Raw genomic sequence first — 18,263 nt, 5'->3', positions numbered from 1 at the left:
CCATGCAGTTAATTTGTCATACAGTTGTACTTTTATACTAATTTGTAGTATTTTCCATCTGAACTGGTGGGTGGCGCGCCTCATACAGTTCGATGTAATTTGTAAAATAGGTCTAACCATGCAGTTAATTTGTCATATTGTAGTACACTAATTTGTAGTATTTTCTATCTGAACTGGCGGGTGGCGCACCTCATACAGTTCGATGTAACTTTTAAAGTAGGTCTAACCATGCAGTTAATTTGTCATAGTGATGATGATGATGACAGAATACTAGTTTTAGTATTTTCCATCTGAACTGGCTGGTGGCACTCCTTATACAGTTTGATGTCACTTGTAAAGTAGGTGTAATCATGCAGCTAATTTGTTATAGCATTTTAATTTGTAGTATTCTCCATTTGAACTGGCGGATGCGGATGACACGCCTTATATGGTTCGATGTGACTTGTAAAGTAGGTCTAAACATGCAGTTAATTTGTTATAGCATACTCTGAGGTATTTTCCATCTGGTTCTGTAGATAAACGTGTTTCAAGAACGTAGATTCAAGTACGCTACTGTAGGAACTTGCTTTCAAACAATGCTTAACAAACTGTTCACCACAGTTTGTGGTTGGTGCATCATCAGTGTAAGTTGTTTGATAATAGTATTGGGCGCAGTTCAGATACCAAACCTAATAACTTTAATCAATTACATGAAAATACAATGTAGCATATGAATCAATGTGAAATGGCTGAGTCATTCTCCTAGCTGCTATTTCAACTTTCAGGCAGGTTCGATTTAGATACTGAATTTTTCTTATATGGAAGTATACTGTGCATATACTTGTGACGTATTATATGGCAGTTATTATGTTGTCCTAAAGTCAGCCTAAGTTTTTATTAATTCCCAATCAAATGTTTGGTATCTGAACTCAGCTTTAACTTTTCCGTTGGCTTTAACATTGCCACGTTTACTGCCGTAAGGGATATTTTTTTATGCTTTTGGGATTCAAAATGTGCATTCATCCAAATGAATTGTTGTATTGGCAAAAACAAAAGCTATGGTATTTGAGGCAAAATGAAACCGCTTCTGCAGGTTACATTTCCAAAGTACTACATGTATAGAAAGGCAAAATAATTTCAACAATTTAAAGAGATGACTAATAATTGACAGAAGCCCTTGATATGCCTTATATTATCATTGCTCCGAACTAAACTATAGATGAAATACAAAAGTTGTTTTGAGTTGTAGCCATCAAACACTAATTCCATTTTAAAATCATGAGAAACTCAAGCTCAGTAACTATTGTTGATTTTATTTCATGCACAAAATGGTCAATTTGGAAAGGTGGACACTTGTGGGAGGCTGTCACAGGCTTCCAGTTTGCAATTGCTTTAGCTTCATTATTCAGTTTCACTTACACCGGAGGATTGCTTATGAATGGCAAAGTGGTGTGTTGCATCGTTCATTGAAAAGTACATGTAGCTTATGCATTGATTGATTGATTGATTGATTGACTGGTGTGAATACTCTCCAGGGCCTATCTCAACCACAAGCTGCAGTGCTGAAGGGAATTTTTTGAGGTGCAAGAAACAGACAGTCCACTGATTGTGAATTGTGATGCAATTGCAAATTAATGTCTTTATGTCAATACTTGGGTAGAGTAGTGTCATTGTTATTCTGGATACACTGTATGAAATTAATCTTTTGACATGAACTGGGGTCAAGTGAATTTTTTCAGGCATCCGGTAATTATGGCAGAGTCGAATGTTCAGGGCAACAATCAGTGATTACCTGTGCTAATATAGGAATCGGTTCTCAATAATTTTTGACTAAAATCAAGAAAGGTTTCACAATCCTTTAAGTCTGAGAAAATTGTCAGTGATCTTTCAATACTAAATACATCAAACATAAGCAGTAACATGAGTTTAAGTGATATCTTTCTAATAGACGTATCTGCACGTGGCATCAATAATTGAAAGATGGGTGTAATATAAGTACCACTCAATTACATGCAGTTAATTTGTTATAGTATACAAATCTGTAGTATTCAAAAGCTACATGTATTTTGTTCACATTTGCTACTTTAAACAAAAATGATATTGTTATCACATTTGCTACAGTGGGCAAAAACATAATTTTATTTTTTGGTCACAGGGCTACCCGAGCAAATAGTCAAATTTCCTATCGTACATGTAAACAAGCATGAAAACCTGGTTTTTTGACTGCATTTGGTATGCAGAGCAATTATGTGATTAAAGTCGTACATTTGGTTACATTTAATATCCCGAGCAAATTTCTACAAAAATACGTCGTTGAGCACATTTGCTTTCCTGAGCAAAACCCTGCAAAACTACACGTTTGGCCACATTTGCTATTCTGAGCAATCTCTGCTAAAATGCATATTCGAACACATTTGCTCGCTTTTACTCACCTTGTAAAAAGGTGCAATGATGAAAGTTTGATCAAATTTACTACTTCAGGAAAACTACTTGCAAAATTTTAGTTTTAACATCATGTTTACTACCCCTCCAAATGCACAAAAAATACCATGTTATCCGTACTTTTACTCACAACAGCAAATTTAAAACAAATGTGGCATTTACGAGCGTTGCCATGGGTGGAAAAACTGTGGCAAATGTGTTCTTTGCTTTTCAGCAAATCTAAGCAAATGTGCACAAACGTAGCATTTGCCATGTATTTGCTCCACATTTGCTATAATATGTGAAAATCCGTTTTTTCGTCCAGTATTTGGAGCTTACATATCCTAATCGTGAAGAACCAAGCGACTCGCAAGGGGAAGACAAGCAAGAAGGCGGTGAACTCGACGAAAATGGTTCTCGAATCTGTTGTCAAGAACTTGAGGAGCTAAATCAAAGTTCGATGAATCAGATTTGATATTCTTGCCTCTATTCCTCTTTGAATGTTCGGTCGTTAAACAGCGAGATGGTGAAGTATTAGCTTTTGCTGTGTTTTCATGTTCTTTTTGTGAAAGGTGTCGATTGCATAACAGATCATGCAAAGTTTAGGATTGTTTGTTTGGATATTAGTGAGTTTAAGAAACCACGACGGCTACGGCGACGAAAACTTCACTTCAAAATATAGGTTTGAGCTATTTTAAGCATTTCATAATCATTCCGTCTTGTTTATAATATACAATATGGGCAAAGTGACCTATAACTGGATTGGTATGGACAGACTTAAAGTAAAGAGTGAGACTGAAAGATTCACTGCAGTTTGTCCACGTTGTCCTCAAAACCTTAATTTTGGTCATTTCACGTAGTAGTTTTGAGGAGTACGAGAGAGAAATGTTCAAAGATGCGTGCTGCACGTGCAGCACGATCATTTTGCTTCTTTTAATCAATAATATCCCTGCTTTTTGGCGTTGTCGGAATCGTAGCCGTCGTCGTTTCTTAAACTCCCTACTGGTGTTCTAAATACGGCACTTGTGGCAATTCTTAACGCACGCTGTAATCCCTCCAGGTAAACCTTACTTGACATGTTAACAAGAAAACTCAACCGGGGATAAATTCTCAAACCTAAGCGAAGTCTTTATTCGAGATCCGTGACCGGTCGGCACGCATTATTTTGCAAGCGAAAACTGACTAACAACACAATATGATAATTACACGTGTTCTGTTGGCACCTATTGTCTTGCAAATAACCGACTCTCAAAAGAACGGACTCGAATTCTCCGACTTCCCATTGGTTGATTTTTGGTTGCGCGTAATTTCAAACCGATATAAAGAGCACTGAAGTCACTTTGGGTCAAACTCCCGCTCGCAACAACTCGAACACTAGTAAAAGCAACTGATGAAGGAAGCCACTTAAGTTTCCGAAACCGGTCTTGCTATAACAAAGCAGTTCTTATGAGAACTCAATGGCCAACTTTGATGACAACGAGATCATCGCCATGCTCGCAAATATTACAAAATCCCCCAAATGGTTGCTTATCGGAAGGACAAGTCTCTGAAACACTATTTTGTTAGAGCAAGAATTCCTTCACTTTAATTTATCAACCAGGAGTTATATAAGGGTCGAGTGACAGCGTTACAACAACTGCGCCTTCTGTAGTGTCAGTTTAATTTGTTTTTTCCTCAATCTCAGTCACGGTCCACTGTAATGATGGTAATGGTTTCCCATTCGATCTGTAGAACATGGCGCTTAGCAGCATACCGTCAGTTCACCTGGTGGGTTCATGGTGTATTGGGGAAGAAAAACCGGCGAGTGATTCCAGTGTGCGTTGCAATTGTGAACCCCATTCGTGGAGAATTTGATTTCCCGAAGAAAGTGGCTACTATGAAGGTTTCAAGGCACCAGAACTGGACCTGAATTAATTACACACAATCTTGAATTTTGCATGATTATGAAAACTGACCTGATTTGTGAAGGTTTTGATTTAGCTACTCGCGTCCTTGAAACAGAATTTAAGAGCAAGTCTCTGTAAAATCCTCATTTCGAGTTTTGCCCACGAAATTGATTTTGCTCATAATTTTTCTGTAGACTTCTTTAAATAGGTATATAACAAATATGAAACTAGTTTGGAGAAATTCGCTTCTGTAATTTTTTTTTTTTTGACCAATTTTCTTTCGGCACCACATAAGGATCTGAGATGCTCGTGAAATATGCAAATTTTGTCAAAATTCAACCGACTGGGCATGATCATGTTGTTATCCGCCTTTTGAACAAACCAAAAAGATTGTTTAAATTGATATAAAAAACTTTGTTTTAGCAAACTTTCTCAACAAACAGCTTGATAAAACGAAGTTAGCCGATGCCAGGCACTGTAGAGATTTCGTAAAGCCAGGGCTAAGCATGCTGAATCAAGAGTTTGTATGAAGCGCTTCTTGAAGGAATATCTAGCCTAAACCCAAGCTCCTAACACTTATTTAATGGTAAGACGAACAGCCTTTAGTAAACAATGATAGTATAACCTGCTTTTAAATTTTAACTTCCGTATTCAAAACATAAATGTGTTTCTGTTAAGAACAATATTGTGATAGTATTGATGGAAGATTTATATGAAATAAAAGAGAAACTTCATTCTTTAGTTCGCTACATGTGAGATAAATTTATGTATATTTTTGGCATGTTTGTTTATTTAAAAAATAATTGATCAAGGGAATGATAAGCTTAAAATGACGTATTGACACTTCACAAATGGACTGTTCAGCGAGTTTTTATGCAAATTTCCCTTGAATCATAGTTTATCAGTTTCAGGTATCTCAATATTTGGATTGAGACACATGATAGCAGCGAAAGTCTTGATTGGCAATCCCCGTTGCTTAGATCAGACTAAGAAGAGTTCTACGATTCAGTCCTGCTTAATATCCTATAATTAAAAGTGACAGATGAAAAAAATATTGTAAATGCGAAATGATTTTCGGTAAATAAAAAAGGAATACTATAATAGATGAGTATTTGAAAGATTTCCGCATTCTGAATTCCAGATCCTATAACTTCCACAAATGCCTCCAAAAACATGGCGGGCAGTAAGTAAGTCCACGTTCACCGCCTTGTCTCCCTTCTTCGTTGGGTTAAAACCATAGCCACATGGGAAGCAGTGATTGAAAGTATGCAATCTTTAGAAATGGACAATTTTCTAGTGGCATATACCCGATTTCTCGCTTTCTATTCTGACAATCCTTCTGGACATTCGCGATGGAGAAACGCTGGCGAAATGGTTAGGTCGGGCAAGTTCCACCACTCACCCCTGGACCGAAACTGAATGGGGGCCAAAAGATTTAAGACAATTCGGTAGCTGAAGGATGGAACTACACAATGATATGCAGGAGAGCCAGTAAGTGTACGCCACTTTTGAGATTTAATCCACTGAATTTGGCTAAAATCGCATGTTTCGCTAAGTGGGTCTATGGGGCTAAGTGTGCTCCCTCCGATTTTCTATACAAAAAAGTGTCCATAATTCTAACCTGTATTATTTTAAAGATAAAGGTTCAATTGAAATAACTAGTAAATTGGAAGCTTTGGGACGCGCTCTTTTATCCGGAGCAATCGGTTGAATTTTGACAAAATTCGCATATTTCACGAGCATCTCAGGTCTTGATGCGGTGCCGAAAGAAAATTGGTCAAAAAAAAATTACAGAAGCGAATTTCCCCAAACTAGTTTCATATTTGTTATATACCTATTTAAAGAAGTCTACAGGAAAATTATGAGCGAAATCAATTTTGTGGGCAAAACTCGATATGAGGATCTTACAGAGACTGGCTCTTGAGATACTTTCGTTGGCACAAAACGTAGCTCCCCAACCGCCAAATCTTTTACCCCTCTCTTCCGAGTTGATTCTTTATTAATCACATCTTATTTCTGGTCATGGTATCTGAAATTATTTATCCAATGCAATAAATTGTACATTCCTAAGTTCGTGTATTCATAAGTATTCATAAGTACTGTAGAGAGACAAAAAGTACCATTTGGTACCATACATTTCTACTTCTACTTATACTTTAAAAGCTACATATTTCCATACAATAGAAATGCAACTCAGGATATTGCGGTTTCATTAAAACACCTTGCGATAAAGTCTCTGTGATAAAGCAATTCCATGTAAAATAACAGTTTTTTGATTGAATTCAAGTGTTGATTTTATGCAATCTGCATTTGTCGCATAATCAAATGTGCATTTTAGTTTAGTTGTTTGAAAATCTTGTTGTAAGCTTAGTAATAACATCTGCTCTGGGAGACCAAGGTCTGCTAGCGATATTTTTAGGAATGTGCGGGCCTGTGAGTGTTGCACTCCTTTCGCGGGTTTTTTTTTTTTTTTCTTGTTCTGTCGACAATGGCGTCCAGAATAGGGTTCAGATATTAATCTCTGCTTGTCTTTTCCACAATTGGTTTTGCCATCCACTCTTTGGTGTGTTTGGGAAAGGCAAGCTTGTATTGAAGCTCACCTTGGTTGGCACCCCTTGTCACAGTGGCCTGCTCTCTTCCAGTGTTTGCATTGCGATCCAGGGCTGCCAGCTGGGTGCGTGCAACCATGCCCTTGTATGAGAAATGTTGACGTTTGGGGACGTACATAGTTTGGACACTGTGTTACACCTCCAAATTTCCAGATAAGTCTTCATTGAATCTTTTTTTTAAATTAAATTTCAGTTGATGTCATTTTCTGGAACAGTCGAATTTTGACTTCAAGTAAAGAATACAAGTTAACTCGTCTTTTTAAATACATTTTAAATAATAAAATATTGTGCGTCTTTTCTTTTTTTTGTTGTTGTTGTTGTTTTTTTTTTTCAATTATTGGCCCCGGGAAAACTACACATCTCATGGTGGTATATTTAGGAGTCATGCAACCTCAGAGTGAATGTATCGAGGCTTGATTACACAAAATTGAAACAGCTCCATCATATATTAGCCCTACAGTGTGAATAGCTGATAAGATAAAGCTCTTACCTCTTGTCTGGTTTTCTCCAAAGAACGTATTTCAGACGATAGTCGTGGTTTTTTGGGTGGTGGTCTATGTGAGAATAGTGAGGGTATAGCATCTGGTTTCAAGATGGCTTTTGCTTTGGAGCCGAGTAGTTCTGCCTTTAAGTCACGCCTGTAACAATCGGGCGTGAAATGTTTCGAACACAACCTTGAGTGTTTAGAAATAACGAGATCAACACGGGAGATTTTTGCCAACCCCTGTTCTCTGATAGATGGGTCACTTGGAAAACAATGATACGATATACCAGTAGTAAATTGTGAGTCCTTATTGCAGTCAAAGGCCGCGCAATACACCATGATGAGACCGAGGGATCTGAATTGATGCACTACAGCTAAGGAGTCTACATTTATGCGGGTTCCTTACGTAAGACCGGAAAATATTGTGGGTAAATAAAAAGTCAGCCAAAGTCCATTGCAGATTGAAAAATTTTATTTCCTCTGTTATCATCTGACATCTGGCATCATGGAGACCTAGGTGCGATCTTAGCACTTCGATCATAAGTCGCTTCACTCTGCAAAACAAAGCGGATCTGCGGAATATAACGTGTAGGACAGGAAAAAAACATTTATACTCTGCAAAATATATGCTTTCTGTTAATGGTCCAAAAGAATAAACAGATGACATTTTCAGTACATTTGCAGAGTGTTTTGCAATCACGTGCGCTCGGCTGATAAGCTTACGTTCGTGTTTTTGACATTCGATTCTCAACGTCGGCGAGTGAGTTCTGTCAATTTAAAATGGACTAAACTTACACAATACCTTTAGGAGTTGAATATTATTTGTGGATCCTGTAGCCGTCCTTCCCTTCGCAAAATTTGTTTCTTCTCCTAGTACCTCGCTGCACGTGCATGCAAGGCTGTCTAGCTGTTTACTTTCTTCCCCATATCATACGTCATAAGCTTCAATACGAACCGCTGACACAAGCTTTCCGAGCCGCCTCATGATCACAAGAACCAAATAAGCAGTAAAAGCCTTAGATTTTGGGGGTGAAACAAATTGTTTGAGAGGAAAAAAAATAGCGAGCATTGTTTCATAAAGTATAATAACTAAATATAAATAACAAAAACTTGCTTGAATTTAGGCTTCAGTTCTCCTTTCTCGATCATGCGAGATTTAACACTAATTTGACAAAGGATTTAATAACATCGGGTCGTTGGGTGCCCCTGAAGGTTACAAAGCTCTTTGGAAGCTGAAACTTCGGGAAGTACATTATCTTTACGCTAGCTTCCTACTCGAAGACGGGGGAAAAGTACTTTTTTCCAGTGAACTTCTCCTTTAAAGAAAGAAGATTTGGCCTGCAAGAGTGACCATTCTCAATGACATAGGTAATAATTTCTCATGCAAGACTTGTGATTAAGAGCAGGAAAGATTCTGTGTCACGGAAAAATCTATCTAAAAATAACTCGGTCTGTAAAAACGCCGTTCCGTAGGCCCAATGAAATTCAGTACACGCTCCTTGACATGGGCTCCTGGTCTTACGTGTTTTATGCCTGTCTCATTTACTTTAATCTTACAAACATCTTTCAATTTACCATCAGAACCGATGACAAGATCAGACTATGTCCGTTCAAAAGTCACTAAAACCAGCTTTGTGGGCATAGAACTAAACAGGAACGCATCAATCAGTTAGCGTGAAAGCTGTCAACTTGATGGATGAAGAACAGCAACACTGTCTGACAGAAAACGACACTGGCCCCACTTTTATAAATGAAAGTCATATACTACATGACATGTGCACGATTTGTATAAACGTTTGCTCAAAAAATTACACTTACGGAATTCGCACAACGCAGTCGACCATTTTAAACAATACACGACACTACAGTGGAGGATGCTGAGATCAAGTCTTAACACTGCTGTTGTCTTCTTAAAACGAATCTTTGAAAGTGGCCTTCTACTTAATTACAGTGAAGGCCACAACTGAAAACCGTAAACGACAATCATCTTGTTTTTTCGAATTTCCAACGTGGTCAATAAATCTCCTCACCCAAGGTCAGAAAGGTATTGAGATTAAATTTATTTGGTCCATTCGTGGATACTGAAACTTGCGAGGAACATTTTAAGAAATATTTAAAGGTAAAAAAAAATCTCTTAAACTTTTAGCCTTTCGCACCTATCTTACGTCATTATCAAATGTGCAAATTTTGAGAGATAAAACCTCTAGTAAATGCTGAAAGGGCAAAATGGCTAATACGTGAAACTAAGTTACGGAAAAAGGCGACGGCTTACTCCTCTTCTTCTAAAAAAAAGGTAAAAACAGCATAAGCATCTTTAAAACAATTAAATTATCATTACTCGTCATCTTCAGAACCAGGGATGTCGTAACTGTGATAGAGCCTGGAGAATTGACCGGCTCTGTTCTCCAGTAACTTTGTAGGCTTGTCAAATTCCACGACTCGTCCGTTTTCTAGAAATAAAATTCTATCATAATCAATGATGGTATTCAATCGATGCGCAATTGCGATGACTGTACAGTCTTTAAATTTCGTACGGATTGTTTCTTGAATTAATTGATCCGTTTTGTGATCAACGTTCGCCGTTGCTTCATCCATGACGATGATTTTGTTCCTCTTCAGTAAAGCGCGAGCTAGACACAACAGTTGCCTTTCTCCAACGCTGAAGTTTGCTCCACATTCTCCAACCTCTTCGCTGAGTTGCCGAGGCAACTTTTTTACCATTGGTTTCAAACCCGCTTCTTCTAGGACATCCCAGAGCTCCTTGTCTTGGTACTCCTTAAAGGGATCCAAGTTCATACGAAGTGAAGCGGTAAATAGCACAGGATTCTGGGTAATGACTGCCATGGCTTGACGAGATCTTTGAATGTTAATATCAGCAATGTTGACACCATCAATGATGACGTCACCCGTCGGTTGAGGCATGCGAAAGAGAGCTGCGACCAATGACGACTTGCCTGCTCCTGTGCGACCAACGATTCCAATCTTCTCATGGCGGTCGATGGTGAAAGTCAAATCTTTAAGTATCTTGGGTCCACCTTCGTAGTAGACAAGTCCTAAATTATTGATGCTTACTTGACCGTGCTGTGGCCAGTTATCAGGAGGTTGGTGATTGGTGTTGTATCCAGGTTCTTGATTTAAGTGGGTGTAAGTGATGATTCGTTCAACTGATGTCATGTAGTTCTCAGCTTCTGAACATTTTCTGACGGTAAACTGCCATGTATCGATACCGAGGTACAAAACGTACACGATTGACAAGGCAGACGGCCCTTAAATGAAACCGGGAATAGGTAAGCATAAACAATGATGTTTAGAAGCAAGTTAAGGTGTAAATATTTCTGAATTAAATAATTTTCGGAGCGTAGTATAACTGTTTATGTGAGTCTTTTGGTAAGCTGTTTTTGACAATTTTCAAGAGCTTAGCTGTTAAATAGAGACTACTTCATGGAAAATGCGCATGTACGATTTTTATTTTCGAGTTGAGTAGTAACAGGAAACGAACGAGTGAGCGCTACCAACGAATGAGTTTTCTGATACGAATCAACGAGTGAATAAAAATCGTACAAAGCATTTTCCATGCTGTAATGTATTTATTTCATAGGTACTGAGAATTTTTTCGTGGAAGTACTTGAAAGAGGGTGTCAATGGGGTTAACTGTTTAGCGTATAAAGACGTTTTTTTGGCTGTCGTAACCGTATAAACAACAAAATATGAATTGACTAACGTACATCTACATCTACGTGTTCCAGCACTCGGGAAAGTCCCTTTTTAACTTGTGGCTGTTTCTGCTTTGGTGGCCTCATACACCACAAGCCTTTTTAGAGACATCAAAGCCAAGCCGGCCACTTTTGCTAGAGAGAACAGGACAGCCACAACACCAGGGACTTTATCCCCTACACTTCTCGAATAGTGCTTGGGTTCTTTAACGTCCCACAGGGAACTTATGAACATAGAAGATATTTGTGAGACGGGACCTACGGTTTATAGTCCTTATCCGAGAAGACTTGAAAGTCTAACTATTTGCAGATGAAATTAAAAAGGCAGCACTTTCTCCTCAGTTATTTTAAGATCCTTCGTGATGATCCGGCCGGGATTCGAACCCGCGTGCTCCCGCTTGGCAGCCCGACGCTCAACCAACTGAGCCACCGGTGCGCGGTGCGCGGAGATCAAAAAGATCAACTTTTTAGCGTATGAGGTACATAATGACCAAAAGGTGCAGATTTTTTAGGATAAATAACAAAATTTTGTGAGGTAGAGATGTAAATTTTAGCTTACTTTGACCTCATCTAACACTTCTGGAGACTTCTGTACCCTCTATTTCGTCCTGTTTCGTGACATGCTCTGAGCCTGCACTCTGCCTGCGGTTTTAATTACCAACCCCAGACTTCTCTCTCCGATTCTCTCCCCACTTTGCAAACCTCGCAAAGATGGCAGCCATTAGCGGTGGGATACTTTTTACCGAAACTCGCAAGTTATCAAACGTTTTCGATCAAGAATTTATTTTCGGGATGATTTAAGGGCCCACTGACGTATTTTTTGGGGTGCGTTGCTAAGGATGTAATGGTTAAGTAATTTGAGAGAATTTGGCATTATTTTGGTCAGTTTCCAACTTTTGTAAGCCAATGACCCTAAATATGACGTCATCATACCGCGCCCATGGTCACGTGACCGATAAAAGAAAACTCTAAATTTGTCTCCGTGCTACGCAATTTGGGTATTTAATCGATGGTTTGATAATTTGTATCCGTTTTTGCATCCAGCTAAGCATGGTTTTCTTTTTATTTTGAAAAATGTTCTTTTTAAAGACATAAACGATACTGAAATACCCATAACTTTTTCAAAAAAGATGATTTTAAAAAATCAATGCTTAGCTATATTCTGTATTTGGGGGTGAAACGAATCATGTAAAAGAAAATTTAATTCAATTTAAAACCACCGGAAATTTAGCTTTTTTCTCAAACCGGAAGTCCGTTCGTTTACGCATGCGCAGTTGATCTGTGAACGAGCGCGAGGAAGGGCGAGGATAAAACTTCGATTGAAACAACAGTTTGTGCGGTGACTTTTGCCAGTGAGTGGGTTTTCTTGTCAGCTCATGATATGATGACGTCAGTCACCGGAAGTAACATTTCACTTCCTTAGCAACGCCCGAAAAATCCGTCTGTGGGCCCTTAAGCAGTTTCAATAACTTCAAGCGCCACGAAGAGAGTTTTCTCGGCGTGAAAGAGGAAGCGAGGGAGCTCCGAGTTTAACAATAGCTTCGAGCTCAAATTGTTTCGTTTGGCGCCACAGGCGCCACAGGCGCCACAGGAGCAAGTGACTGCCAAATTATGACATTTATACCCGCTACTCCTCGAAAGTCCCGGTAGTGAACTGAACGGTAAGTTAACATTCTTTTATATCAAAATTGTTTCGTTAGGCTATCAGCTTGTTACTCGGCAACGTCCCCTCGACTTGTGGCTGTTTTTGCTTACTTGGCCTCATACACAACAACTTTTTTTATCAAAAAGGACTTACAATATCATGACATTGAAATCTTTACTTCTCGTTCACTGTAGTTCATGTTGTTGAAAAGATTACCACTCTGGGATCTGCTAAAACTATTGTAATTGAGATCCAAACAGGAAGTAAAAGTAGTGATAAATCAAGTCAATCATTTCAATGAAAAACTCCCAATGATACACCTGGCAAGGCATACAGCATACAGTGTTGAGTGACAACAAGATCCCCTTGAGATGAACGTGGAAGAGGAAGTTCTGGAAGACTTGGAAGAGCATGATTCCGATTGCGATTTGTCATTATCTGATGACGAGGCTGAAGAAGATGAGGATGATGGACAAGCTGTGCCTCATACACTGACCACTCGACTTTGGAGGCAAATTAGAGCAGTTGTTAGACTGGACTTGTAAGGTAAGAAGATATAATTGCACAAAGGACCTCACAGCAGGACACGAAACCTTGAACAGAGTGGTCTAAACACTTACAACTATTTATGTAATGTTTAATGTGTTGCGACCAAATACATGTGGATTATACCAGAAACACTCCACTAGAATAGAAATAAACCAAAACTTGCAATCTTCAACTCGACAGGTTTCCATTATGTAGCATTATTCATATAGGATATGGTAGTTGTTTTCAGTTCAGACCTTAGCACAAGTGAAGGGTAATTGTGCATCATTTTGCAGAAAAAAAGAAAGTAAATGTGACATTCCAGAAATTATTTTTAGTGTTCAGTGTGCCTCTTTGGCCATAAATGGTCATAAAGGTCTTCAACGTCGCTCATACATTGAGCAGTCCAAAGGAGATCGACGGAGCACTAATTATGGATTACAGTAAACAAAATTATGTCATTGGACTGATTTTATTTCAATAATGGCTTACTTTCTAAAAGGAGACCATCTACAGCTCAAAAAAGGCATAAAATCATATAAATTAACTGAATAATCTCCTTTTTTTTTCTGTTTATTGATTAAATCCATTTTTTCTAACAGTTAACTTACCAAATGGCATTTTTTAGCTGTTTACTGACTAGAGCCATACCCCATTGACACCTTCTTGATAGACAAAGTTATTTCGCACAAATGGAGTGGGGCGATGAAAGCGAATAAAAATGGTTTAAAATCACCCAACCGCCAACTTATTTAATAAAATTTACAACAATGTCTTACTGTGTTTCAAATATTCCAAAATAGTCCAAAGTGAAGAGTGTTATTTAACCAGAGTGCTTCGGAGAAAACTCTTCTCGTAAAATATTTTTAATTCTTCGCTTGTCAAAGCTATCAATGCTTTGGGTTTATTTCCCTTTTCTTGCTACTTTTTTTTTTTCCTTTGGATTAAAGAATCTCTCTGTTTTTTTCAAATACGAGGTCGTTTGTTATTTTTGCGGAATACCCCTTCTTTTTCAGTTGTCGTTCCAAGCTAGCCACTAAACTAAAAAGCAAAGTATTTAGCCCGGACGGAGATGATAAATTGGTTGATGTATTTAGTATTCATTCAGCTGGAATAACTTCCATTTTCTTGTCTTCGATCTTCGTTTTAAAAAGTCTTATAAGCAATCTTACATCTCGTTCAGGTTTTTGAGCGGAATTGTTGTTTTCTTGTTCTAAAATAAATTCCTCAACTGAGCGAACAGAAGCAAACCTTCCCTCAGCCATTTTGTGGTTTTTTTGCAACGGCTGTGCAACGGCTGTCGGATGACCGTCCATCCCCCCGGGCGGGGGGGGGGGGGGGGGACTACCATATAAAAAGGGGAGGGATGCTCGTCGGAAATTTTAAATTAACCCCCTAAAGGAGACAAATCTGGGCGTGGCCTAGGATTTTTTTTTTTTGACGCGTAAAGTAAATATACACTATCATATTTCTTCGCTCGCAACCCTAAAGGAGACCTTCACGGGTACATATGATAGCGTTTTGCCCAGAACACCTTAGGTGAGACCAAAATCCGAAATTTACACTCCTAGTCGAGACGACGAATTTTAATCTTTCGTGTTCCTGATTGGCTACGTTTAGAATCAGTACGAACTTTATTCACTATGTTTTTCGTAGATAATCTCAGTACCTATGAAATAAACCAACTTACCTGAATCGTTATTGGTCAAAATAGCAAGGAAAACCACAAACACAACGAAGACAATGCAGAGCATGTCAACTTGGGTTCCAAGCCATCTTGTTGTTGATATGATGGCAAAGCAGACCTTGTTGTGTGCGTCTTGGTAGCTTAAAAAATGAACAGAAAAGGTGTTTTAGTTCCCTTCTGATAAAACATATCGTCTTTAAGCAACAAGAATGAGGCCCCTGCATACTAAAAGCCCCGTTTTCAGTTTAAAGACGACCATTTAACACAAGATGAAAACGATGCCAGTTTGAGTCTTGTTAACCTGCGATCAAGCCTTCTTTTCTTTAGACAGGGCGGAAAAGGTACGCCTGATACAATTTCCTAACGAGTCGTCTGCCGGTAGTCCAGAATCTGGATTGGCCGAAATAACAATAGAGCTCTTTCAACCTAATTCCGATTGGTTACAGAATTACAAAAATATCAGTTAACAACTGATCAAATTATGGCCGCCGAGAAGGATTTGAACAGGAACGACGTTTAGGCTCTGTTTACAGCTGCTGTTACTTCGACTTTAGATTTTTTTTTTCAAAAATCTTTAAAGGAAGGTTAGAGAGAATGCATCCGAAGAATGGTTTGTCTGAAAGAAGACATTATAGTGTTCTTCCTACGGGACTTGACAATAGTGTTATTTAGAGTCACGAACACTCTAGAAAAAATTGCACCGTTTCACTTCCACCGACTCGAAAAGTAACGTTTGTAGTTGTGGTAAGTCCTTTGGAATACATTCAGAACCAACAAGTTCCAAAAGGAACCGAATAGAACTTAAGTGCTGCCACATTCAGGAAATCAGCCGAGCTTGACAGAGAAACTCGACATTGTTTACGGAAGCGCTGAACTGGTTTAGTGACACACTTCTCACAAAATGATAGTTGAGTAGCTGCTGCTGGAAAACTAGACATTTTCCTCATACTACAGTGATATTAGCATGTTTTATTGGCACCTCAAATAATCGAGTTTAAATAAATTAAAGTTCACTGTACTGTCGATTGCGCCTGATGATAACATGCAGTATTTGGCTTTTTCTCCGACTTTACCTTGATATTCTTTGTTCCTTGATGGTTTGAACAGAGAAACCGCACCAACTGTCAAGGGGGATTTGCAGAAACACCTTTGATTGTATAGATAAAGTCTGACTTCGCAAACATTCCAGCTACAGTCCTATTTTGTTTTCGTCGCGTCTTTCCTTGAATCGCAAGGTGCAGGTAATTTCCGGTAAAATCTGATTGGCTCACATTTATAGAATGACACATGACAACATCATTCTTGATAGGGGGGGCGGCAGACGACTCGTTAAGAAATTGTGTCAGGCGTACCTTTTCCGCCCTGTCTAAAGAAAAGTACGCTTGCATTGATCGCACCTTGTCCACTGTATTTGCCAGAGTGTAGTATAAAATTTTCAATCTGACGTAAAAGTTAACAACTTCACTTATTCAGGTATATTTTGTAGTTTCATGGGCATAAGTAATTATAATACAAGATTCTCAATTATCATTCTGGTTTTTATACCTCATAGCCAATCAGAGGAATGGAATTACACCACGAAGGGATAGTCAAAGACAGAGTTGATAACTTCATGCTGATCTGACATCAAATAGGTCAATACGCTTAAAAATACCTTACCAGAGGTTAAGAGACAAGCTAACTTCCGAGTTTGGATTTCGAGTTGGATTTTCGAGTGGGGATGTACAGGTAGTTTTTTCGAGATGGTTACCGGTAATTCAGCTGTAACGAATCGGCTAGTTTGTCCATGAACCCTCTCGTAGATTTCCAGGGCAATGCAGTCAACAAAAGAATAATATTCCTGAAGGGGTTGGATTAATGCTTTGCCTTTTTATTCGGCGACATCACTATGCAGGGCATACATGAAATAGGAGGCAAAACATTGAGTCTTAAATGAAGCCATTACATGCTCCTCATTTTAAAAATTGCAAGATTGGGAAAAGAAAAAAATACGATAGCCGGGCGTAAATCGAAGGTAAGATCTAGAATATGATTTTTTCTTGACATATCTATTCTGGTGGTACAAATTAAGAATTAGACACAACAAAAGGCAAATATATAAATCCTATAATTTCTCATATCTTGAATACCAGCAAATGGAGCCAATGCTGCTTTACAGTGCTTTCCTAGTTTCCCCCTCACGCCTCCCTCCCCCCCCCCCTCCCCTTCCCTTCCCCTTCCCCTCCACCATGACTGTTCTGTTTTCTGCATTTTTAAGCGGTTGAATATCTTACTTTCAACCAAAAGCACATGTTCAAACCACGTTCGTTCCACAGCAAAGCATTCAAAGAATTTTCCACATCCCACGAACTTTCTTCTTGTCCCTGGCTATCGATTATTACACGCTTGTTCGCGTCATTCAAGTAACTATGGTATTTATAAGCCTCGTCGCCAAGGAGACTCAAGGCCTCCCTAATCCCTCATGCTCACGGTTCCATAATTAAGTGTCAGCTATTGTTTCCAGTCAAAAATACAAATACGAATGCAATACTAATATAGATTAAACAAGATTGCCGTTACCAATCTGCCATCCTCGTTCTACTCTATCTTGAAAAGACCTCAAGATGATGAGCAACACCGCTGACAAAGTACACTTGTAAAACCATCGAAATTTTATTGAAAACGCTGCCAAAAATTCCTGCCCAAAAAATCCTAACTCGAAAGTGCAACTCGCAATCCAACTCAAAATCCAACTCGAAATCTTAACTCGGTAAATAGGCCACCTCCTCCATTGACCTTCATTACTGGCTTTAACTTCATTAATATGCTCTCTTTTTCGCCAAAGCAACATGTGTGACGCTTAATGCAGTCACGAGTACGAGTTAGTCCAAAATCCAGCCTTCTGATTCGCTAAGAGGTATTTTAAGTCAGATTGAAACTATTGTGCCAAGCAAGGGGGACTTTTGTCTGATTGGTTGATAGTTTGCTTGTGCCCAGGCTTTTTTGACACGCGAGCGAGCGAAATAACAAACAAAATGGCGGCCGAAGATGTCTTGCTCCATTACTTGCTATAGCAATTTTTTTTAGCCACAGCATCGTGTACACCTTTTTTCTTTCGGAATAGCGGTATTTCAGTGGCAAAACTTCTTAACAGTCTTTCGCTCTTCTGTGATCGAATTTTCGTCGGCGGCTTCATGCACAATATTGAGTTAGGCAGATTTCCGAGTAAATGTTGTCGTAGATCGATTGAGGTGGGAGTTCAGCCGAGACGGCCCTGTCAGTCTGCTAAGGTAAGATGAGTTCGCTATTCCTTTCGTTTTGTAAATAATCTC

General features: G+C 38.8%; 1 protein-coding gene across 3 annotated transcripts in view; it reads right to left on the bottom strand.

The window, feature by feature from the left end:
- Positions 1 to 7,835: 7,835 nt before the first annotated feature.
- The window catches only part of LOC137970911 (ATP-binding cassette sub-family C member 4-like), a 25,074-nt gene continuing 14,646 nt past the window's right edge, over positions 7,836 to 18,263 (bottom strand). For all 3 annotated transcript variants that reach the window (XM_068817571.1, XM_068817570.1, XM_068817572.1), the window contains exons 6-7: positions 14,956 to 15,092; positions 7,836 to 10,645 (exon numbers count right to left, since the gene is read on the bottom strand). In XM_068817571.1, the coding sequence (XP_068673672.1) occupies positions 9,714 to 10,645; positions 14,956 to 15,092 (1,069 nt within the window). In that variant the 3' untranslated portion in view covers positions 7,836 to 9,713. The remainder of the gene's footprint in view (positions 10,646 to 14,955; positions 15,093 to 18,263) is intronic.

Source organism: Montipora foliosa, chromosome 9 (genome assembly GCF_036669935.1).
Source record: "Montipora foliosa isolate CH-2021 chromosome 9, ASM3666993v2, whole genome shotgun sequence".
Taxonomy (NCBI): domain Eukaryota; kingdom Metazoa; phylum Cnidaria; class Anthozoa; order Scleractinia; family Acroporidae; genus Montipora; species Montipora foliosa.
Note: the sequence above shows the minus strand (reverse complement) of the source record. Positions and strands in the feature narration are given on the sequence as shown.